This window comes from Macrobrachium nipponense, chromosome 46 (assembly GCF_015104395.2).
Source record: "Macrobrachium nipponense isolate FS-2020 chromosome 46, ASM1510439v2, whole genome shotgun sequence".
NCBI lineage: Eukaryota > Metazoa > Arthropoda > Malacostraca > Decapoda > Palaemonidae > Macrobrachium > Macrobrachium nipponense.
This window is the reverse complement of record NC_061106.1, coordinates 906,192-931,696: the sequence shown is the minus strand read 5'-3', so window position 1 is coordinate 931,696 and position 25,505 is coordinate 906,192. Positions and strand designations below refer to the sequence as shown.

The following is a 25,505-nucleotide window of genomic DNA, read 5'->3' as shown; positions in this document are numbered from 1 at the left end:
TTTCTATCTTCATAAAAATGGGACTCGCTATCTATTTTATGCATTCTCTACAAAAATTAGGTTGCACGGCAAAGCTGAAAGACCTCCTTAACACATCTGATAAAGTTACAAAATGGACTGTACCTGAGTTCTACAAAAATACACTTCATTCCAAGCGAGAGAAATGGACTTGAAAAGAAATCTGACAACTTGTTTAGTTTTGAATATAACGCAGGTTTACCTCAATTTCATTCATGTCCAAGATTGTCCTTGGTATGTTTGGAACACCTACAGAATTTACAATCAGCAGAAAAGTCATATAATAAACTATATCAGTAAGAAAAAAATGTCAGTAACATAGTTTCAAGCTATAATCATTTCTAGACAAAACTATCAAGCTGTTTAGGACAACATTAGCAAACATTAACCAACTGGATGACGTCAAAGTGAAGAAATGCTCTCATTAAACAAACAGCCACCAGATGCCACATCCTAACAGCATCCAGTTCAGAGAAGAAAAACACCGAACGAAGTCCTCGGGGATTGTTGACGACTTATACACAGCCTCTGGTGGCACACGAGGACAGAAAGAAGACTGTTTCCAGTTTCACAAACTGCATCTGGAGGTGAACTTCAGTTTTAGAACCCTAACATTCAGAACTTTCAACTTTACACTAAAATACGACGAGAGATTCCGATATGAATTTCATTCTGACGTAAATTTTGGGTCCACATCTATTGCTCAATCCTGTGGGCTCTATTCTGTTCCTCACTGGATGAGTGGGGGTCACGTATTCAACTATCAATCTGGTAGCCTGAGGTAGCTTCCAGCGGCTGATCAGCAGAATTTATTTCTGGTTACCACAAATTCATTTCTTGATATAATGTCGTTCGGATCACACAATGAGCTGTAGGTCCTGTTGCTAAGAAACCAATTGGTTCCTAGTCACGTAAACAAATCTAATCCTTCGGGGCCAGCCCTAGGAGAGCTGTCAATCAATCAGCTCAGTGTAAAACCTAAGATATACTTCACTTTTTTGTGGGTCCTAGTCACTGTCTTAAGTCCCTTTCTATGAACCTATATTTCGTGGCAGGACGCTGGGCAGTGGCAATTCTACCCCTCAAAAAGTGGGGGGCCAACTCTTGGGCAAAGATAATTGTTGGGTGGGCATCATAGGAAAGGTGACTAAAAATAATTACAATTTTGGAAATATTTTGAAACTCATGGAGGAATGAATTTCACTAAAGGTAAAGGTTCATATAGAATTTTGTTTGATTCCTAAGCAAAACAACTGTAAAGCATCCATCTGATATTTAACCTGACTTGCATGATATATGAAAATTTAACATTCAAAACTATATACACTTCCAAACAATACGCAAACCTTGAAGAATGGATAATATGTATAAATATAATACACATTTGAACCAAATAAAGAAAGGAAGTAACTATATGAAATGAACAGATATACATGGGGCATGTCATGACAATTCTGAAAAGGTTCAGTTTGACATTTCCTGTATATTTACTGATTCACTTAATATGAGTATTAGCAATACGTATAACCAAATCATGCTGTGTGACTAGTTAGTGGCTATTGTTATATTCAATAATGATTAATTTTATATATATACTTCATTGAAAAAGTGGTGGGGCAAGCCAGGGGCATGGCCAAAATCTGGGAGGGCAGCTGCCCCCCCCTAGAATCGCCACTGACGCTGGGCCTGGACATCTTTGAAGAACCAAAACCTTTTGAAGCCCATTGTATTTTATCTTAATATCTCTGAAAACCAAATATGTCTGTTTAAGGAAAAATAATACTACCTGATTTTCCTGCTGTTTATGAACAAAATACCAGACACAAATTGCATAAACATGTCAGTCACTGGAAAGTTAAATTACATTGCTTTCACAAAACTACTACTGAGACCAAAACCAGGGTTCTGTCAGCAAAAATAAATTCATAATGTCAAAAAAAAAAAATTGTCCTTGTGATCAGAAACAGTAAGCTAGAACTCTCCTTCTTTCTCAGTGTTCCCTCAACAGATTTATTGATAACACTGACAAATGAATTGGTCTCAACTGGACAATCAGTTGCCTAAAACATTTGAAATTGTAAAAATACCAACATGACATTAAAATAGTAAAGTGATTCAGTGTTGTATCTAAGAACCAGTGGTTATTAACCAATAATCTTATGAATATAACAAAAATTACAATTTTTGAAAGTAAACTGTATTTTTCCTAACTATACAAACCTGAGGTCCCTTACATAAGGAATTACTTTCAGCGCCAGCTGGAACTCGTTCATAAGATTCCATAACAAGATAGTTAGACAGTACGTACCTGCTTGTCTGATAGCCGGGAGTCCCGCCAGACTGGATGTAAACATTCCACTTTGCTTTAGGCCCAGGAACAGATTGAGGGGTGGCATGAGGTGGGCCTATATGTAAAGGACCTCAGGTTTGTATAGTTAGGAAAAATACAATTTACTTTCAAAAATTGTGATTTGTTCCTACACGTTATACAAACCATCGGTCCTTTACATAAGGAAGACTCACTGATTGGTGGGAGGAATCTGAGTCTTGTGAACAGACTGGTGTTCACCCAACCAAGGCTCTCTCCCTGGTCGTAAGAGCAAGGGGGCGATCCTTGCCTCTGATCATTGTCCAAATGATCAGAGTGAGATCACTGCAAGACCAATTGCTAATCATAAGAGGGAGGCATGTGTACCTCTTATGAATAGCAAACAAGTACTTATAGTCGTATGTAAGAGGCCAAATATATAGCATTGGGTTTGTCTCTTACTGCTGTCCACTTCCTCCCTTGCTAGGGAAGGGACGGATACCTGCTTCTATCCAATGAAAGGGAGCTCAGTCACATAGCTTACCTGCATCATCGCCCTTTCCAGCATGAGCTTACCTGCATCATCGCCCTTTCCAGCATGTAACGACCGACACTCTCTGCCTGCAGGAAGAGAGAAGAAGGAAGAGAAGCAAGTCACACTCTCATTCACTCTCCATTCATATGGTTACCACAAGGAATGGATGCAACCTTGTCCCGTTAGAGGAGCTGGGTAAGCTACACAACTTGTTGATCAGCCACCACAGGTCCCAAGGAAAAAGTGTCCAAGGACCTGTGGGCAATATCCCGAAGGTAGAAGGAGGTGGAGGTGGTCTGGTTGGACCACACCCCTGCCTTCAGCACCTGTGCAACTGACAAGTTCTTGCGGAATGCAAGGGTTGGACCAATACCTCTAACTTCGTGGGCTCTAGGACGAAAGGTACTGGTGTCGGCATTCCTCTTGGAGTCGTACGCTTTCCTGATCACCTCATGAAGCCAGAAAGAAATAGTGTTCTTGGGCACTTCATTCTTGGTTACCCCGGTGCTGATGAAGAGGCGTTGACACTCAGACCTGAGATGGCAAGTTCTCTTCAGATAATGCCGTAGCATTCTAAAAGGACAAAGTAGCATCTCTTCTATATCATTACCAGTAAAGTCCTCTAGAGAGGGGATCATGAAGGACTCGAACCTGACGTCAGGGACCGAGGGATTCTGAGTCTTCGCTACAAAAACCGGGACGAAATCGAGCATAACTAATCCCCATCCTCTTGAGTGGCTAACATTAAACGAGAGACCATGAAGTTCCCCTACTCTCTTCGCCGATGCCGGGGCCAGCAGAAAGATGGTCTTGAGCGTCAGATCCCTGTCTGACGACTCAAGGAGAGGCTTGTAGGGTCTACGAGTCAAACTCCTTAAGACGAGAGTCATGTCCCACCCAGGGGGCTTGAGTTCTCTGGGTGGACAAGACCGCTCAAAGCTCCTCATATTTTCCTCTTCCAAGGAAGAGGAAATATCCACCCCTCGCAGCTTAAGGACTAAGCCAAAGCAGCTCTATATCCTTTAACTGCAGAGACAAAGAAGAGCTCCTCTCAGCGAAGAAAGACTAGGAAATCCGCTACCTGCTGAAGAATGGCTCTGAGCAGAGAGAGACCCCATCTACGACACCAACCACAGAAGACGGGCCACTTTCCCTGATATACTGCTGCAGAGGACTGTCTTAGGTATCCTGCCATCTCTGTTGCTGCTCAGCGAGAAAAGCCTCTCGCTTGCAAGAGATGGTGGATAACTGCCAGCCGTGAAGACACAGGGAATGTACTGCCTGGTGGTACCGTTCCACAAGCAGTTGACACAGCAGGTTGTGCCATGGGGGAATCTCTTATGGCGCCTCCGAGAGAAGAGCCAGCAGGTCCGGATACCGAACAGCCTGAGGCCATTTGGGTGCCACCAGAATCATCCGAAGGTTGCTGGTGACCAGCGCCCTGCTGATCAACTTGCGGATCAGACAGAATGGGGGAAAAGCGTACACTTGGAGGTTGTCCCACAGGTGTTGGAACGCGTCCTCTGCAGCTGCCCATGGGTCTGGCACGACGGAGAAGAAAATCTTGAGTTTTCTGTTGTGCCGGGTGGCGAACAGACCCACCACTGGACGCCCCTACAAGTCAAACAGCCTATCTGCCACGTCTGGGTATAGAGACCATTCTGTCCCAATCACCTAATTCTGGCAGCTGAGCCTGTCTGCCACTACATTCCTCTTGCCTGGAATGTACCTGACTGACAGCTCTACTAGTGAGCCACTGCCCACTCGTGCACCTGCATCGTCAACTGATGCAACGGGAGGGACACTAATCCCCCGTTTGTTGACGTACGCCACTACCGTGATGTTGTCACTCATCAACACCACAGTGAGTCCCATCAACCGTTCCCGAAATTCTTGGGGTGCGAGAAACGCTGCCTTGAGTTCCAGAACGTTGATGTGAAGGTGCTTGTCGTGTCAATTCCACACACCTGAAACCAGCAACTCCTCCAGGTGTGCGCCCCAACCCTTAGTCGATGCATCTGAGAACAGAAGCATCTCCGGAGGGGGTGTGCGCAACTGCACTCCTATTAAGAGGTTCCTGTTGTCCAGCCACCGGGTTAAATCCTCCCTTACTTCCTCCGTGAGAGGAACCAGAAAGGATTACGGGTCCCGTGCCTGTGACGAACACTCCTTCAGTCTCCATTGCAGAGACCATAGGTGAAGACGCCCATGAGGGACTAGCTTCTCTAATGACAACAGATGACCGATCACGACCTGCCAAAGCTGAACTGGCTGTTCCTGTAGTGACAGAAACCGACGAGCTGCCTCCCTGAACCTGCTGATCAGCAAGTCTGTGGGGAAAACTCATGCTGCTACCGTATCGATCAGCATGCCCCGGTACTTTATTCTCTGCTTGTGCTCGAGATCCGACTTCTCGAAATTTATCACGATCCCTAGATCGCCACAAAAGCCAAGAAGGCAATCTCTGTCCAGCAGCAACTGCGAACGACAGATTGCCAGGACCAGCCAATTATCGAGATACCTGAAAAGACGTATCCTGACCGAATGGCCCCAAGCCGACACCAGAGTGAACACTCGCGTGAACACCTGAGGGGCGGTTGAGAGTCCGAAACAAAGGACCCTGAATTGGAACACCGTCCCGTCGAGGATAAAGCGGAGGTACTTCCTGGAGGACCGATAGATGGGTACTTGAAAATATGCATCCTTCAGGTCCACCGAAAGCATGAAATCGTTCTCCCTGACAGAATTGACCACGGAACGTGTCATTTCCATCATGAGTCTGGCGAACGATCAGTTCAGAGAGAGATCTATCAAGTTTCCAGCCCTCCGTACTCTCTCCACCAGGAAAAGTCGGCTGTAGAACCCCAGTGACAGTTCTCACATGATTTCTACAGCTCCCTTGCTCAGCATCGTTTGCACCTCTTCCTTGAGTGCTATGTCCTTGGCAGAGACGGGAACATATGTCTGATGATGGACTGGGCAGGAAGTGAGGGGTGGCCTCAACTCGAATTGGAGAAGATATCCCTCCCGAAGGACATCTACTACCCAGGTCTCTGCTCCGTAGCGCTGCCATGTTGCCCAATGGCTCACCAGGCACCCCCCTTTCGCTTACCCCTTATTTTGCAGAGGAGGGGGCTGACGCTCACCTCTTGAAGCAAAGGAGGAAGGCTGAGTCTTTCCACGCAGCCCTTCAACGGTACCGAAGTCTTAGGGGCAGAGGAAGAGCTAGCTAAGCTCCGAGGCTTAGCTGCAGTTGAACGAGACGGCCCAGACATCTTCGTAACTGCCTGGTATGGTTGCTGTCTTCAGCTCTCTGTTTCTCCACCGCAGCATCCACCATCTCTCTAGGGAAGAGAGAGGAGGAACCCAGCATAGGTCCATTCCTTAGACCCATCGCCAACTTGTGACCAGCCACCCTGGTTACCCGATTCAGGACAGCGTCCCTCCTCCTCAGCACCAGGTTGGCCCATAGGTTAGCAGTCTGGTGGGCCAGGTAGGAGATAGCCCTACCTCCAGACTGACAAAGTCTCCCAAAAGCTGAGTCTTCTCCAGGAGCTACAGGTCCTGAAGAAGCTGTGACCCTGGATACTGTGAGGGACCACAGATCCAGCCAGGAGATGGCCTGGAAGGCTGCCATAGCGGTAGAATCCAGGGCCCCTGCCTCTTGGTGCGTGAACCAGAGGTTCTCCGACAGCAGGTGTTGCAGAGACAAGCCCAGAGTTAGGCTGGCTAACTCCAGGTCAACCCGTTTGGTCGACAAAGGCAGAGGAGGGGGGAGCAACTTGTCTGACCTGCCGGACCTAAGCGAGGCTTCTTGTCCTGAGACAAGAGCATTCATCTGGTCCAGCACAGACAGCCAAGGAAGACCAAGGAAGCCCTACGGATGCTCTGGGTTCCTTTTTTGGACCCCAGAATGACTCTAACCTTGATGGACGGTCAGAGGGGGCAACCACGATCCTTCCCCGAGGTCATTGTGCCAACGGATTAGAGCGATGACCTCTGCAAATGACCTCTGTATCTCGGGGGTGACTACGTCCTGAGGTGATTGACCATCAGGTCCATCCAGGCCGAGCCCCTCCCGAGACACTCTTCCTTCAGAAGAAAGAACCTCATCAGACCCCGTGATCTCCTCTAACCACTTGAGCACATGACCTCTCGGGTCCTAGGACTGAACCGGGCACATACGCTCTCGTCACGTCAACCCTGGGTACCGGATGATCGTTGCATGAATGATCACCCACGCTGGAGTCCTGGCGGTGAGCGTGCACAGCACCCTGGACTCTGGCTGCATGGTCACTGGCAGGTGGCCATACACTCGGAGAAACTCGCTAGCGAGAACCAGAGATGGTTCCCGGTCCAGAGGTGGAACCTCTAGAGCTGGGAGCAGAGGTACCAGCAACAGCTGGTACCTCTACGGTCCCCCGCCTTTCTCTTCCCTGAGGAAGGAGAGGCAGCTCCCATTCCCGAGGGAACGGGAGGACCGGTGGAAGGCCCACCCGTCTCACCGGGATGATGCGACAGGCCCTTAGAAGTCCCTGAGTGAGACTTCCTAGGGGGGGCAAGATCACCTTCTTCTTCTTCAGCTGGGGAGCCTCGGAAGAACTGGAGGAGGCGGCAGAAGACGACGACGACACCTTCCTCTTCTTCTTGGACTTCCTCTTCGCCAACTTCCTCAGGACAGCAGAAAGATCCCCCACCCAGGACGGGGCTGCAGCGGCTGCCAAAGCAACAGGCTCCAGCGCAACCTGGGAAGGAGGAACTGATGAAGCAGCAGCACTTCCACGGGCAGGAACAGGGGTGACAGGTACGCCAACAGAGACAGGAGGGAAGTCTAGAGGCGAGCTCTTCAGGTACTTGAAGTCTGGAGGAGCGAGGACAGCATAACCTGGAGGAGGAGGAGGAGGAGGTGGAAAATAATCCACCTGCAAAGTATGTGGCACTGGTGCTTGCACCACAGCAGAAAGGGTTACAGAAGTAATATACTGTGCATAGAACAGGTGGTGGTGGTGCCGCACACCAGGTGTCAAGAGCATTGTCGCTGTCCTTGACTCAGCTACGCGGGTTACTGGGACTGCTGCGAGATGGTGAAGATGTCCCCGTATCGTAGGAGTGCCAGGAAGATTCAACGTTCGCCATACCTGCTGCAGATCCCCACCCGCGGAGGCAGACAAACCTGAAGAAGCAAGTCAGGTTAATGGAAGGAGTTCCCGAGTACAACTCCAGGTCGGCGTGTCTCCCTCCTTCCTCTGCACTCGATAGATCGAGTGAAGAGGCAGAGAGAGACATGTCCCCCAAAGGGGAAGGAGGGCTTCTTCTTATCCTCGTATCTCCTCCCCACTGCTCCTCCGACCAAGAGATACAAGTGTCACAGGTATCGGTTCTGTTACATTCCCGCTCTTGGCATCTCGCACAGAGGGCGTGAGGGTCAACATCTTCATTGGAGCGGAAAGCTCAACATTTCCTGCCCCCAATCCAGGGCATAATCACCATGTAGATGAGGGGTGAGTAGGCTTATTTGATTCATGGGCTTGCATATTATCCATACAAACACACAAATATACAAATAATCGCAAATATATACAAAAGAAAAAACAAGAAAGAAATTGGAGATCTCACGACAGAAGCGGGCAGAGAGAGAACGTCTGCCCATGACGGCAGTCGAAAGGAAAGGTGGAATGTTTACGTCCAGTCGGGCAGGACTCCTGATTATCGGACAAGCAGTTACTGCCTAACTACCTTGTTATAGAATCTTACAACCGAGTTCCAGCTGGCGCTGAAAGTAATTCTGTATGTAAAGGACCGATGGTTTGTATAACATGTAGGAACAAAAATCCATTTTCTCATAAAGCAAATATAATAATTTTCAACTTGCTGCGCTTATCTGAGTTCAAAAGTAAAAGATGCCCCCCCGATGAAGAAAGAGCATTTTCTTGTCCACAATTACGACAAACGAATTTTCACTTACAAATGTTACTTAAGTTCTCTCTTAACAATATTCAAATTACAGCAGTTATATAAAAGCATTTAATAAAAATTACTTGGACAGAGATCAAGCAATATACAGTTTCTATCTAGTGTAAATTTTTGTGTCTTTTGAGATTGTTTGGCAAGTGAATGCTTTCTCTCATGTATGAATTTCCGTGTGTTTTGTGAGATTACTTGAAACAGAAAAACTTTTTTGACATACAGAGCAAGTAGTATATGGTTTCTCTCCCGTATGAGTTCTCATGTGATTTTTGAGGGTACCTGAGACAGAAAAACTTTTCTGACATACAGAGCAAGTAGTATATGGTTTCTCTCCTGTATGAGTTTTCATGTGATATTTGAGGGTACTTGAATCATAATAACTTTTTTGACAGACAGAGCTATGGAGGAGTTATGAAGTTCCATTTGACAACGTCTGTGTGAGAGAGAGAGAGAGAGAGAGAGAGAGAGAGAGAGAGAGAGAGAGAGAGAGAGAGAGAGAGAGAGAGAGAGAGAGAGAGAGAGAGAGAGAGAGAGAGTGTGTGTAATTGCTGTATGGATGGTTAATGACTGAATTGGTTGTCGATAGGTTCTGGGCTGTTTGCTGTTAGAGGTCTGTGTTTTGAGTGAGAGTTTTCGGTCAGTCTTAAGTTAGTCTTTGGTGAGAGCTGGTGAGAGTTAGTAGTGTCGGACAGTTATTTGGAGGCATTGGAAATTGGTTGAGTTTTGTGTTTTGTTTTGTTGTTGTATAGTTGCTGTTAAGTTAGTGTTTTTTTTTTTCGCTTAGAGTTGTTGTGCCTGTGATGTTGTGTTGTTTGTGCAGTGGTCTTTTGTTGTGTTTTGTTGTTATATGTGATTTTTTGTGTTGTTGGTATTTCTGTGACCTCAACCAGTGGACAGCACAGGATAGCCCGGAGTATCTGGAGTGTTGGTAAGTACGTGTGTTTTGTGTTGTTTTTGTATAGGTGTAGGTCAATTGTCCTGCGTGTATTTGTTGTGTAAAGAAGAAAGTGTGGCTGAGGGTGCATTTTGGCAGGTGGATCGTTTAGGTTAATGTGTGGGGGCGGATTTTTTGCCACTTGTTCTTATTTTAGCTTGTGATCCCGCCACATTATTTTTTGGCGCCCGAACAGGGACTGTTGGTGCGGCAGCTACAGGGCAATTGGGTAGTGAGTTGTGTGATTGGTGGATAAGTGAGGATGGAAGGGTTGAAGGAGACAGAGAGGCTGAAGGAGGAGTTACGGTTGGCGAGGGAAGCAAAGGGAAGGTTGGAAGTGGAGAATGAGAGGTTGAGGGTAGAGTGTGAGGAGCTGAAGAGCGAGTTAGAGGAAATGAGAGGAATGCTAAGGAGTGCGAAAGTGGAAATGAAAGAAGAGGTGAAAGGAGCGGAAGAGAGAATGGTTGAGAAAATGGACGAAAAATTTGGGGTAATGATGAATGCAGTGCAAGAGATGATGCAGGAAATGATGAAGGGATTCGTGGGAGAGGGAGCTGTAGGAGGTAGGCCTACTGGGTCTTGTGACGGGCCAGGAGTGGTAAAGGAAGCGAAAGAGCGAGTGGATGAGTGTACGAGTGAAGAAGGTGATTCGGTTGTGATAGGTAAGGGAAAGAAGGGGAAGACACAGGGTAAGGATAAACCTGAAGACAAGAATAAGAAAGTGGCTGAGGAAAAGAAGACTAAGGGAAAGAAGGTTAGTAAGGGTGACGGACAGGATGAGATTAGGACAGAATACATTGGTTTCTCTCCCGTATAAGTTTTCGTGTGATAATTGACAGCAATTGAATCAGAAAAACTTTTTTGACATACAGAGCAAGTATATAGTTTCTCTCCCATATGAGTTCTCATGTGACATTTGAGAGTACTTGAATTAGAAAAACCTTTTTGGCATACAGAGCAAGTATATGGTTTCTCTCCCGTATGAGTTCTCATGAGATGTTTGAGAGTACTTGAACCAGAAAAACTTCTTTGACATGTAGAGCAAGTATATGATTTCTCTCCCATATGAGTTCTCATGTGTTTTGTGAAATCACATTGATGAGAAAAACTTCTTTGACATGTAGAATGAATGAATGATTGGAAGTTTTCTGGCATCCTGACATCGAAGGTCATTGACGCCGTTGACATGTAGAACTGGTATATGGTTTCTCTCCTTATGAGTTCTCATGTGACATTTGAGAGTACTTGAATTAGAAAACTTTTTTGACCTACAGAGCAAGTATATGGTTTCTCTCCCGTATGAGCTCTCATGTGACATTTGAGAGCATTTGAACCATAAAAACTTCTTTGACACATAGGACAACTTTATGGTTTCTCTCCCATATGAGTTTGCATATGATATTTGAAAGGATTTGAACCATAAAAACTTCTTTGACACATAGGACAACTTTATGGTTTCTCTCCCATATGAGTTTGCATATGATATTTGAAAGGATTTGAACCATAAAAACTTCTTTGACATATAGGACAAGTATATGGTTTCTCTCCCCTATGAGTTTTCACGTGATATTTGAGAGCAATTGAACCATAAACAATTCTTTGACATATAGGACAAGTATATGGTTTCTCATCCATATGAGTTTTCATGTGATATTTGAGAGCATTTGAAACAGAAAAACTTCTTTGACATGTAGAGCAAGTATATGGTTTCTCTCCCGTATGAGTTCTCATGTGTTTTTTCAAATAACATTTATGAGAAAAACTTCTTTGACATGTAGAGCAAGTATATGGTTTCTCTCCCGTATGAGTTCTCATGTGTACTTTGAGATTACCTTGACGAGAAAAACTTCTTTGACATATAGAGCAAGTATATGGTTTCTCTCCTGTATGAGTTCTCATGTGAATTTTGAGATCACTTGATTTAGAAAAAACTTTTTGGCATACAGAGCAAGTATAGGTTTCTCTCCTGTATGAGTTCTCATGTGACGTTTGAGAGTACTTGAACCAGAAATATATGGTTTCTCTCCCATATGAGTTCTCATGTGTTTTTTCAAATAACATTTATGAGAAAAACTTCTTTGACATGTAGAGCAAGTATATGGTTTCTCTCCCGTATGAGTTCTCATGTGGCATTTCAGCCCGTAAATTTTTGAAAATGTCCTTTGGCATTCAGTACAAGTTAATCGCTTCCTTGCCGTTTTACTTCTTCTACCCAAATGTTCATTTTCTCCTCCAATACAGATCTTTTCCTTTCCGCTCTCATCATCACAGCTTGGAGAGCTGTCATTTTCACACTTAATATTAGGTTGGGAAGAACAGTTCACATCAAATTCACCATAGTCAAAAAATTCTGGTTCTGCCTTGACTTCCAAGAAGGGGTCTGCAAACGAAGAGCCTTCCCCTGTGTTTTCATTTGGACCCTCCTCCAGATCCTCCTTCTCTTCTTTGAGTAGCAGCAATGATGATGATCCTTCAGCTTCCATTTCCACAGGATGTTCTATGTACAATACTCAATCCTACTTAGGATCCGAAGGACATTTCCTCCATTTGGAAGAATCTGAAATAAAACAAACAATCTGAGACCAACATGTTCTGAATAGCACCGTTCATAACAACTCTTAAACTAAGCATCCTCAGGGAAAACAAATATCACAATGCAATGATCATCTGGACATAATTTGTCTCCAAAGAAATGAAACATCGTAAGCAACAAATTTAGTCAGGCCAAAGTTGTTGACAATTCAACAACCATCCATGACTTGCGCCGGATTTCCACCGACAACAAACATCAGGAAAGGGTCTCTGTCGTAACTTGGGGACTGCCCGTGCCCTCGTATGACAGACGAAGGTTCATACCCTCGTAGAAACAAATCACTTTGTTTTTTCAATTCTGATGCCAAGAGAGCTAAGCCTAAACAGTTAGAAAGTTCCTAACCTCAAGAATTAAACTGGAAACCATACATGAACGACATTACTCATAAACGTACAAATAATATTTTGAATACTTACAGCAAAATAAAATGAACGACGGTCCTCAGAAGTTCCCAACAAGACCAAGGAATGGAGTTCCTTTTCAATAATTATGTACCATAACTGTAATTTCCAAGGACCTCTCACTCACCAAGTCTGCATTTGGTGCTTCACGAATTATCTGCAAGATAGAGAAAGTGATCATTATGAATACACAGGAAGTGTATTTGGGTTACATTAGCACACAGGTATATTAATGTTTTCATAAGAGGCCCCCCCCCGCAAATAGTTAGAATCCCCTATAAAAACACTGAAAACGGCCTATTTTGTTAGTGTAAACTCAAGAAAAACCCACTTAAAATCTATTTACCTGGTTTTCTTTTTAGTTTTATCACAAAAAGTGCATTTTGTGATGAAATTGTTAAAAAACAGAAATTTGTGGATATTTATCATATGAAAATACAGCGATTACGTAAATTTCCAACAAATGTAAAGGGAAAAAATGTTCCAGAGAGAAATCTGAGACCGCATGAGTGTGCAAATGCAGAGACCACGAATACAGGGGGTCCCCTAAAGTGCTTATTGATGTTGCAATACCATGGAACACCTGAGTACATGCAAAAGAAAGAGAAAATAAATTTATAGGAATCAAGACCAGAAAATAGAAATAAAAAGGATATGGGATATGCCAGTGGAAATTGTAACCCATAATCATAGGAACACTAGGCTAGGTCCCAAGACTCCAGAAAAGGAACCTGGAAAAAATGAGAATTTTGAAGAGTAAATTGTATTTTTCCTAACTATACAAACTTAGGTCCTTTGCAATAGGAATTGCTTACAGCAAAGCTGGAACATGGACATTAAAACTCCAGAGTCAGGTGGTTAGGCAGTAACTACCGTCCAGTAGGTGGGGAGGGCAGAGGGCAGCGAAGCACATCTACAGTAGACAGACCCCTGTTATTCGAGGGTAGCTGAAATCTGTGAATCATTAAAACCACTCTCATAAGGCTCAGAACTGTCTATTTTGATAGTTGAAACACAAAAAACACCTAAAAATGTCTGTACCTTCGTATTTTTAGAGTTTTATCGTATTTTTAGAGTTTTATCGTATTTTTAGAGTTTTATCATATTTTTAGAGTTTTATCGTATTTGTAGAGTTTTATCACAAAAAGTGCATTTGGTCATGGAAATGACATGAAAATGCAGCAATTAGCAAATATTTATCAATTTCAAATACCGCGAATAGGCGAATTTTCCACAAATAGTAGGTATACAGACAATCTATAAAAAAAAGGCAAACAGACAAGTCTGTGAATAGAGGGGGTCGACTGTAAGCACAATGATGGTTGTTAGGTAGTTAACGGTCACACCATCTCATTAATAGTCGAACGGCCGGTTCCCAGCTTTGCCGAACGGTACATATAATGCCTATACAAAGACCGAGAGGTTCGTACATGGTCCCTATCGTAATACCCGACCGTAAGTGGCCTGACTCCCAATTCCCGCCAACCGGAAACAGGTTCCTCCTCCTCTTCCTGCATCGGTAGACACTGAAATAGACATTCCTAACCTTTCCTATTGTGCCAGAGCCTGACCTGACCATTATCATCTCTACCTAACCTCAGTCAAAGTCAAGTTGTACCCATTGCGTACCCCGAATCTGGGGCATCATCCACCCGCGACAACAAACGCCACTGGAGGGACCCCAGGCCGGATGACATACCAAAATATTATTACGCTGTAAGGGAAGACCCCACCCCAACCCCCGGGGGGATACGCAGATTTGATACACCCTCCTATACTGAGGCGAATTCATTAACATATAGGTAAAGGTCACCACTGTTCCTCCTTTAGGGGTCAAAGGACCTTGTGACCCCCACATCCCTTATGACAACGGGCACCCCCTTTAGATCACAGGACCCCCTTACAACCACAGGACCCCCACTTACGACCATAGGACCCCCTTACAACCATAGGACCCCCTGCAACCACAGGGCCCCGTTACGACCATATGACTCCAGTAAGGTGAGCCACGAAACAAACACTATTAGCCTATTTGAACTTTGTCATATTTGTCACAACATACAGTGGTACCTCGACATACGAAAGTCCCAGCTTACGAAAAATTCAAGTTATGAAAGCAAATACGAAGATTTTTCTGGCTCTACATACGAAAATAATTTAGGTTACGAAAGGTTGTTGCTGTAAAGTCCCAAGATTCACCCGGACCACCGAGAACAATTTTAAAACTTGCGTGCTGCCAACTGAGTACACTCTCCACCATCCTCCCACTCTCCCATTGGTTCCTGATGCTAGTCACCGCCATAAGATCCTGCTCTCCTATTGGTCAGCATCTCTCCCATCGTGCTCTACGTAAATGCGTTCTTCTTCAGCCATTGCTTCGCACCAGTGTTATCGTACGCACGCGGAATTCATTCGTTCACATATACAATTTCGTTTGTTAACGTAAATTCATGTTAGTGATTTCGTTGTACTACTTTATCGTGTTGTGTGAGAATTTAATTAGTATACTACATAACTTAAGGGGATCGGCTGCCTAAAAAACCCAAAAAATATGAAACATATTCGATTTGCTGAAAAAAATTCTATGGCTTCATAGAGCATTCAAGAATGTGTCCACAAAGTATTATGCTAAAATTCGCCTTACTTTTCTAGTTATGGCCTGAAATGTAACAATAACTTTATACCCACAAAACACCAGTAGCGCAAATGATTTAGACTGGTATAGTTTTTGTGATATATGTTACGAAAACTTCCTTTGAAATGAAATATACAATGTCAATAATAGCCTAATTGGTACCTTCTTAGTTATTCTTAGACAAGACAAAGCACGCATCATGAGTCATGAGGCTCAGCGCCTCGTGGCCACAGGCCAACAGTTGCCTATAAAACTTGCACGTTATAAGGTCGCATTTTTTCATGCTCGCTAGCCTTGACTGAACTCTGTGTTTTCTGCGGTGTTTTTAGTTTTTCACCATGCCTAAAAGGTCCTCCATGACTTCACTTTATGCCTCTAGAATGCGGAAAAGCCAATTGGATATGCCCATCGAAGAAGTAGAACAGAGAATTCAAGAAACTAGTGCCATAGAGGGGAATGAAGCGACGACGGGAGAGAGAGAGGCCGCGCAGCAAATGGCGCACGGTATGATCTCTGCTGACCAGAGACCAACCACATCCACCCCTAATCGTCTCTTTATTCGTTCATCACTGCTAAAGGGCAATGATATTTTAGAAGAAGAAAGCAGTAGATCAGAGGCTGATATTATCAACGATAGTGAAAATAAAATGATAATAATAAGTGAAGCAGGACTTGAAAAATTACTTGAATCACGAATACCGAATTGTGGATGCAAAGTAATTCTGAGGATCCATTTGGCAAGGGATGGATTTGAGACACTAGTAAAAAAGATATGTCCTAAATGCAGAGGGAAAATTATTTCAGAACCCACAAAATGCCCACCAATTTCTACAGAAGGAAGGAAGGCTCCAATTTACAAAACCAATGTGGCAGTAATCTATCATTCTTTGTTGGAAGATTATGGATTCGCGGGACTGAAGAGATTACAAGGAACGCTTGGTATAAAACCAATGGGAAATAGCAAGTATTCACGCCATCTTAGATATCTTTACGATAAAATGGATACATATTTTCAGATGAAACAAGGGAAAATCTTTGAAAATATAAGAACATACTACAGGAAATATATGGGAATTGTGCCTGATGAAAATGGAATACTCAATATTGATGTATCCTACGATGGGACATGGATGAAAAGAGGCCATGTTTCTAATGTAGGTATTGGAGTCATAATTGAAGTGTGCACAAGATATGTGATAGACTTTGAAGTGATGAACAAAGTTTGCAAAGCATGTGCCGCTAAACGACTGAACTAAAAGAAATGAAAATAACAGAAGAAGATTTCAACGTGTGGAGAACCCTTCATGATGAAGATTGTAATATAAACTATGAAGGTACATCAGGAGGGATGGAAACAGAAGGCGCCATAAGGATGTTTTCAAGGTCGCAAGATTTGGGATTTCGCTACGCCACCTTTGTTGGAGACGGAGATTCCAGCGCTTATAATAGTGTTTTAGCAATGAACGGTGGAAATGGACCGTATGAAAATTTAAAAGTGGCGAAAGTAGAATGCATCAACCATGTAAATAAAAGAATGACTAACAGAATGAAGAGACTAAGAGAAGATGAAAAAGAAGAGAGAGTAACAAGAACTGGAAAAAGAAGAAAATTTAGTGCTCTAAGTGGAAAGAATAAATTGTCGGATACAAACATTACCATAATGACTAATTATTATGGCAGGGCAATCCCCTGTAATATTGGTAAATCATGGATTGATATGAAGAAGGATATAATGGCATCGTTCAACCATATATTCAGTTCCAAAGAAAATCAACGTCATGGACTTTGTCCAAAAGGGGAAGATTCTTGGTGCTATTTTCAGCGCAGCATAGCAATGGGTAAAGAAAGAGAGAAAATAGAGTTCAAGAGATCTTCAACAGTTATCAATTTAGATGCTGAGCGTGAAAGGAAAATAAAGGCTGTGTATGAATCACCGTCTGAGAAAGAATTGCTTGAACGCTGTGTTCGCGGTCTTACACAAAACGCGAATGAAAGTTTTCATTCAAAAATTTGGAACAGAGCACACAAGACTAAGTTTGCTGGAGCACAAAGAGTAAAGTCTGTAGCACAAACAACTGTGCTTGACCATAACTTTGGATACAGAAACGCAACACTCTTCCAAGAATTTGGCATATCTTCTGCTCTTCAATGAAGCCTAGAACTTCAAGATAAAGAAAGAAGAAGATTGAGTGCCAGAAAGAAGAAATTCCCAGAAAGAAAGAAAATACACAAGAAAATTCAAGAATATGAAGCCGGAGGATTTTAAATAACCACATAACCTGGCGACAATGAGTAGTGTAGGCAACTATGATACCCTAGAGTAATACCTTATGACAAGATCAGACAAGGGGGGACCAGGAGCCTAAAATTTATAATAATGTGTCTTAGGCACAAAGATAATCAATTAATTAACCCTTAAATGCCGACTGGATGTATTTTACGTCGACATTTTTTGTCTCTCGGGTGCCGACTGGACGTATTTGACGTCGACATACAAAAGTTTTTTTTTAAATTTGCGGAAAAATACTTTTAGGCCTACCAGCCGAAAACTCTTGAATCATGCGCCTTCGGGGATGCTGGGAGTTCACGGATCAAGGTGTTGTTTTGTTTACAATTGTTACGCAAGCGCGAATTTCTTTCTTGCCCGCCACTAGAAAAAGTATCTGTGACACATCTCGGAAATTATTTCGTCACTTTGACATAATTTTTCTACCATTTTAAATTAGCCGTTACATGGAGTATTATATATGAAAATGTGCGCATTTTTATGTAGAATACAACAAAAAATACTCATGATTGTAGCTTTTATCAGTTTTGAGATATTTTTATATAAATAACGATAAGTGCCAAAATTTCAACCTTTGGTCAACTTTGACTCTACCGAAATGGTCGAAAAACGCAATTGTAAGCTAAAACTCTTATATTTTAGTAATATTCAATCATTTACCTTAATTTTGCAACTGATTGGAAGTCTCTAGCACAATATTTCGATTTATGGTGAATTTATGAAAAAACTTTTTCCTTACGTCCACACGGTAACTCTTCCGAAAAAAATCATACATGCGATTGTGGTAAAGTTTGCACCATTTTAAAATTAGCCGTTACATAAAGTTTTATATATGGCAATGTGTGCAATTTCATGCACAATACAACTAAAAACAACCCATGGTTGTAGCTTTTATCAATTTTGAAATATTTTCATATAAAAAATGATAAGTGACAAATTTTAAACCTTCGGTCAACTTTGACTCTACCGAAATGGTCGAAAAACGCAATTGTAAGCTAAAAAGCTTATATTCTAGTAATATTCAATCATTTACCTTCATTTTGCAACAAATTGGAAGTCTCTAGCACAATATTTCGATTTATGGTGAGTTTATGAAAAAAAAAAGCATTTTCTTTACGTCCGCGCGGTAACTCTTCCGAAAAAATCATACGTGCAATTGTGGTAATGCTTGCACCATTTTAAATTAGCCATTACATAAAGTTTTACATATGAAAATGTGCGCAATTTCATGTAGAATACAACAAAAAATAATTGAAGGTTGTAGCTTTTCTCATTTTTGAAATATTTGCATATAAATCACAATAAATAGAAAAAAAAACCACGTTCGGTCAACTTTGACTCTACCGAAATGGTAAAAAAACGCAATTGTAAGCTAAAACTCTTACAGTCTAGTAATATTCAGTCATTTATCTTCATCTTGAAACAAATTCGAAGTCTCTAGCACAATATTTAAATTTATGGTGAATTTAAAAAAAAACAAAAAAAAAAACTTTCCTTCCTCCGCGTGCGGATTCTCCGCCACAAATCTCCGAAATGCGTACGTCCCATTCTCGGAATATTTGCTCCGTTTCATATTAGGCATTTCATAGAGTTTTATATATGAAAATGTGCGCAATTTCATGTAGAATAAAACAAAAAACATTTGAAGGTTGTAGCTTTTCTTATTTCCGAAATAATTGCATATAAAAAAAATATATAAAAAAGTTTGACATTCAGTCAACTTTAACTCGTCAGATATGGTTGAAAACTGCGATTGTAAGCTAATACTCTTACAGTATAGTAATATTCAATCATTTGTCTTCATTTTTAAAGAAATTGGAAGTCTCTAGGACAATATTTAGATTTATGGTGAATTTTTGAAAAAAATTTTTGTTTACGTCCGCGCGTTACGAATTCATGCATTATTTTGTAATAATATTTTCTCTGTGTTGCTTTTATCGTTTTACAATGTGTTATATACCAAAATGATCGAAATTTAGTGTACATTACAACGAAAAAAAGTAACTTGTTACCTTTAACCGTTTTGCGCACAGCGCGATTTGAATACAATTATATATGAAATTTTGTTTTTGCGCTATCATATAATGCATTATTTATATATGATAATGATAATTTTTTTCATTTCTGATGGTTGCATACTAAACTTCAGCAAATGACAAAAAAAGGAGCCAAAAATGAACTCTTAATCTTGAAAACGAAGCGCGCTGTGATTTTTTGAAAAAAATATTTTTTCCGCTTCTGCTCTCACTCTGAAACACCTCCGGCACACGGGAGACAATTTTTTTTTTACCGCTTCGGCGTAAGAGGGTTAAATGTTACCCAGAACTTTCTATAACTGTTGCCAATGGTACTCATGTATCATTATTCTTACAGGCCTCCCGGTGTTTGGTGGCTGGCTGTAACGCCGTCATCCAAGAACCTTGTGGACATGACGTTTGCAGAAGCCATGCATCTTGCGCCGTTCAACTAGAAGGGTCGATCGTCTGGCACCATGAAAACTGTTTTGCCTGCTATGACCTAGTCGAACGGGTCACCTCTGACGTAAGTTCTTCTTCCGCAAGGCTTGCAACTAATTTTGCGGTGTTATTCACATGTAACTTGGTATAGTTTAAGAGTAATATAACTCTAATTTTGTTTATAATATATCCATTTAAGTTCTTGGTTAAAATTTTCCTTCTCTTACAGACCTCGAAGGCTGTCCGGGACTCTGCTCTTTCTACCCTGAAGGTTTGGGTAGGTGGCTTTGGGCGCAACGTTGGCAAAGCGAAGCCGTACATCCTGTCTCAAGATTTGGCTACTCTAATCTTTCCGGCAGGAAAAAGTGCGAGCTATGAGGATCCGAAGTTGGCAGCCCGGGTCATCGCCTCTATTCAGGCTGCAGTTGCTGAAGAGTCGGAGGAAACTTCGCAGCAGGAACTAATGGTGGAAGAGCCTGCTCCGGATATGGTTCATTAAAGGGATTTTGACGTAGGAAAAATCTATTTCTGGGTGATTGGCTCGTGTCGCCCTATGAAATATCCTTAAGATCATTATTTCTAGGTAAAATTAATCTAAAATTACCAGAGAAAAACAAAATTAAGAAAATGTCAGTAAAACTGACTCGCTCACTCTATAAAAGAAGTGTCGGTATGTGAATATAGGCGAGTGGGATCACTGCCACGAGTCATTCATCGTTTAGACCTTCCAACATAAATTCCCCACCAGAGAGAGCTGATACTAAAGGGTGATGCGGCCGCTACTACTACTACTACCGATGCCACGGACAGCAGCGCCCCTAGCGGTCATCCTTAATCTATGAACATCTTGTCCTGCAGGGTGGGTAAAAGAAAACAGGGTGGGTTTCATAGGGCGACACGAGCCAATCACCCAGAAATAGATTTTTCCTACGTCAAAATCCCTTTTCTGGGCTCAGCTCATGTCGGCCTATGAAATAGTACCAGAGAAACAGACAAGATGGGAATAAGGACAAATGAAATTCAAGTGTAAAAAAGAGATATATAATATAAGTGAATCAGGGACATTACAGTATACAAACAAAGTACTTAAAGCTAACTTATCCTAAACAATGGTATGATAAAGAAAGCAATCAATATAAAGTACTTAAAATTAACTTATATTAGACATAGTAACACATAATAATGTAATGGCAAAACAATAAAGAATGATTCACTTAATTAAGATATTTACAAAATATACAAACACATTGTGTTCTACCCTAGCATAAAAATAAGGGTAGAAACACTGAAGTACATTATATGTACATAACGTGGATGTCCCTAGCAAAAAAAAAATAAGGGACAATCCACCAATATGAATCTAGCGGCTAAGGCTAGAGTATTCCGAGTAGCATGGCAATAGGGTGAGGCATGTTGACGAGGTAGGTAGAAAGGAGACCTGGATCTATACTACAACTACTATGCAGTATCAGGAGAAACAATGTTTCCCGCTGCTACTGCAGAAAATTTTAAAGATTCCAAGGACTTTAGGTAATGACGTTTAAAGACTGTCGGTGATTTCCATCCAGTATACTTTTTAAGATCCTCAAAGTTCATATGTTGGAAGTAATTAATTGAGGTGGCTACTCCTCTGATGTCATGTGCTTTTGGAAATGAATCAGGATTGGCTTGTTTAATGAAGTAAAGGATCTGTTGTCTGATTCCTTTTACTGATAAAGTACCACCTTTTTCTCTCATGAAGAGAGAACCTGATGATCTTGAGGATGTACGAGATAGAAAGGCTCTTAAAGTTGATACTGGGCAGAGAGAAGGATCTTGCGGAAGTGGGATGACTTTCCAAGGAGCCCACCTTGCAAGGGGATCCTCATTTTTAGCCAAAAAGCTACGATCCGGGGAAAGTAGAACTTCTCCTGAGGGGAGGAATTCCACATGACCCGCATCTCTGGATAGAGCCGACAGTTCTGAAATTCTGGCTCCTGAAGCCAGGCTTAATAAAAATAACGTCTTTCTAAGAAGCATTATGAATGTGCAAGACGAGTTGTCAGTATCTGAGGCTAGTTTGAGGACATCATTTAAGAACCATGAAACTGCAGTAGGCCTTTGAGAAGGTCTAAGTCTAGCACAGGCTTTGGGAATAGACCGTAAAGTAAGATTCTGTTAGGTCTATACTGGAAAACCCAACTGAAAGATTTCTGCAAAGCCAATTTATGAGTAGTAATAGTGCTAGCTGCTAAGCCTTTTTCTTTTTCAACAAGGACCTGAAAAAGGATATAGCTAAGTTAACTGTCATGGTTGTAGTGTTTGATTCTTTCAGGAAGGATGCTAATTTTTTAACAGCTGAGTCATATTGTCTAATAGTTGACTCTCTTTTATCTGATTCTAGGAAGAGGATGTTTTGTTTTGGTGGATCAATGTTAGCATTCTTTGTTAGCCGCAAACTTCATGAAGTCCATAGAGTTAGGGTCTGAAGAATTCCTGAGGAAGCGAACACAGTCCTCATTTGTACTGATTGCGACAGCTTGGGATTGGGAATCCGTTGAGGTCGGAGACCCAATTCCAGAAGCAGAGGATACCAGTTGCTTTTTGGCCAGTCTGGAGCAATCAGAGCTACTAGTCCCTTGAAGTCCTCAGCTTGCTCAAGACTTTCAAAAGAAGATTCACTGGAGGAAAAACATAAATTTTCCTCCATTGATTCCAATCTAACGACAGGGGCGTCCGTGGCATAAGCCAGAGGGTCCAGGTTGGGGGCCACATAGCAAGGGAGCTTGTGGTTCGCTTGTGAGGCAAAGAGATCTTACTTGGAGACCTGGGACTCTCCGGCATATCCACTGGAATGACCCGTCGTACCACAGGGACCATTCTGATTCCAGAGGGACTGACCGGGACAAAGCGTCTGCTATCACATTTCTTACCCCCGCAAGTGAGTGGCGGACAGATGCCCATCTGTGTGTCTGCTAGCGCAAAGATGGCTATCATGACATGATTCACGTGTTTGGATTTGGACCCTCCTCTGTTGATGCAATGTACTACCACTGCACTGTCCAAAACTAGTCTTAGATGAGATTTCTTCGGGGGAAGGAGTCTCTTCAGGGTAAGAAATACTGCCATTGCTTCCAGGACGTTTATGTGAAGCTGGCGGAACTGAACTGACCAAGTCCCCTGAACTTGCTTGAATTGAGAATATCCCCCCCAACCCGGACAGGGAGGCATCCGTCGTGAATGGTTAACACTGGAAGGGGATATTGAAGGGGTAACTAATTTGGCAAGGTTCTTCACTTTTGTCCATGGACGGAGCTGATTGCGAAGGATCTGTGGAATTACTGACAACTTGTCTCGAGATTTGGTGTTTGCTCTCGATCGCCAAACTCGATTTATATCTTTCAGCCTTGCTTCTTTCAGGAGGATGTCTGTCACTGAGGCAAACTGAAGAGAACCTAGGATTCTTTCCTGGTTTCTCCTTGATGTTTGTTTGCATTTGAGAAATTGTTTCACAGACTTGGCTATTTCTTTTCTTTTGACCACCGGAATTGACAGGTTGTGGGAAGACAAATCCCATTGGATTCCTAGCCACTGAAAACGAGACTCCGGAGGTGTAGTCTGGATTTAGTTTTGTTTATCTGGAACCCCAGATGTTCCAGAAATTGAACTACCTTCTTTTGTGGCTTTGAGACATTCCTCGACCGTTGGTGCCCAGATTAACCAATCGTCGAGGTATGCTGCTACCATTATCCCTTGAGTTCTCAACTGTTGAACTACCACTTCTGCTACTTTCGTGAATACCCTGGGGGCTACATTCAGACCGAAGGGCATCACTTTGAATGAGAACGTCTGATTTCCTAGTTTGAAGCCTAGGAATGGACGGAAGTGTCTGGCTATAGGGATATGATAGTATGCGTCTGTAAGATCGATAGAGGTTGTGACGGCCCCACATTTTGAACTTGTCGCAACGAATGAAAGAGTTTAGCTTTGACAAGTCTAAGATTACCCTTCTTTTTGTTGAGCCTTTCTTTGGCACGCTGAATAAGCGACCTTGAAATTTTAGATGCTTGACTCTCGCAATAGCTCCTTTCTGAAGGAGTTCCTCCGCATAATCTGTCAATTCCTTTGATGGTTCCTGATAGAATGATTTGATTGGAGGAGGATCTTTGATCCAACTCCAACCCAACCCTTTGGACACGATGCTCTGTGCCCATTTGCTGAACCCCCACCTGTGACGGAAGAGGAACAGCCTCCCTCCTACCTGGGGAGCCTCACTGTTGTTGGGCGGGTTGACCTCCGCGCCCCCCCTCCTATGAAGTGTTTTACCTCTTGCAGCTCTTCCTGTGCCACGTTGGCGAAAGTGGCCCCTCGCCCTGCTACCCCTAGAGAACCTATTAAAGGCTGGGTAGGCCTGGCTTTCGTACATAGAATTGAAGGCCGGCGAGACTGCGTAGGAGGTTGACGGTTGACTCTGAGGAGACAACAGGAGGATGGGTTGCGTCTGCTTTGAAGTAGACGGCTGTCCCTGTTGTGTAACTGGGACGGCCTGAACAAATTGCTGTTGCTGCTGTTGCTTCCGTAAGGCTGGAACCTTCTTTTTCCTGTTTCTTTAGCTTCTTACCAGCAGCAGGGGCGGGTCTCTTGTTTCCTCTTGGAAGAGATGCCCCATCTAGCTCTAAGGCTCTGGTTGAGCCTAGCAGCCTCGTGGTGCACCTCATTCACAGAGGCCTCTAGGAAGAGGTCCGCACCCCACATGCTGGAAGCTAGGAGTCTATTAGGCTCATGCCTGATAGTTGCCTCCTGCAAGACATGCTTTCGGCAGTTCCTTCTAGCTAGGAAGAAGTCAAAAGCATCAGCTTGGACTGTCTGAAGCTGTGATTTAGCCAGAATCTTGAATAAAGGTTCTGTGGCGTAAGACAGGGCAGCCATTTCCGTAATGATCAGGGAGTTAAGGGACCTCCCAAATCTTGTTCGAGCATCAAACTCTGCCTGAATAAGGGTATCAGGCAGTCTTGGAAGCTACTCGCCAAACTGATCCATTGCACAGTCTGGCTTAAGCTTACCTATTGAGAACGTGGCAGGCAAGTTCTCCCACAATTCTCCAAAGGCTGGGAAGAGCGGAGAAGTAGATTCCGCTTCCCTCAGCTGTGGCATGGGCTCGTCCTTGAGGACTGCCTGAAGAGTTGCTTCAACTATTTTGGTAGCGAACGGAAGAGAAGCCTCCTCCTCCGTAGCGAAAATAGTGAATGGACTCTTGAATGCTTGGAGTTTGGTGTTAGTACACTCCCAATCCTCCAGGCAGTGAACCCATTCCCGCTGTGCGTGATCCCTACTATACAGCAAAGTCTCTCGGGAGATCTTATCCTCTCTAGTGAGAGCAGCAACGGTCAGC

The 25,505-nt window shown here is 42.9% G+C and overlaps 2 protein-coding genes across 2 annotated transcripts; both read right to left on the bottom strand.

Moving 5' to 3' along the window:
• Positions 1–722: 722 nt before the first annotated feature.
• Positions 723–12,977, bottom strand: LOC135214721 (protein shank-like). Its single transcript, XM_064249049.1, has 2 exons — positions 12,772–12,977; positions 723–12,319 (listed from the first exon to the last, which is right to left on the bottom strand). Exon 2 carries the CDS (start codon positions 7,892–7,894, stop codon positions 7,190–7,192), a length of 705 nt encoding a protein of 234 aa, XP_064105119.1. The 5' UTR covers positions 7,895–12,319; positions 12,772–12,977; the 3' UTR covers positions 723–7,189.
• LOC135214536 (protein glass-like) lies at positions 11,658–12,245 on the bottom strand. The gene has a single exon (XM_064248910.1). It carries the CDS (start codon positions 12,243–12,245, stop codon positions 11,658–11,660), a length of 588 nt encoding a protein of 195 aa, XP_064104980.1.
• Positions 12,978–25,505: the final 12,528 nt, after the last annotated feature.

What these genes read in the sequence shown, in the direction of transcription:
- LOC135214721 (XM_064249049.1), bottom strand. Translation starts at nt 7,894, where the DNA reads ATGCTCTTGACACCTGGTGTGCGGCACCACCACCACCTGTTCTATGCA.
- LOC135214536 (XM_064248910.1), bottom strand. Translation starts at nt 12,245, where the DNA reads ATGGAAGCTGAAGGATCATCATCATTGCTGCTACTCAAAGAAGAGAAG.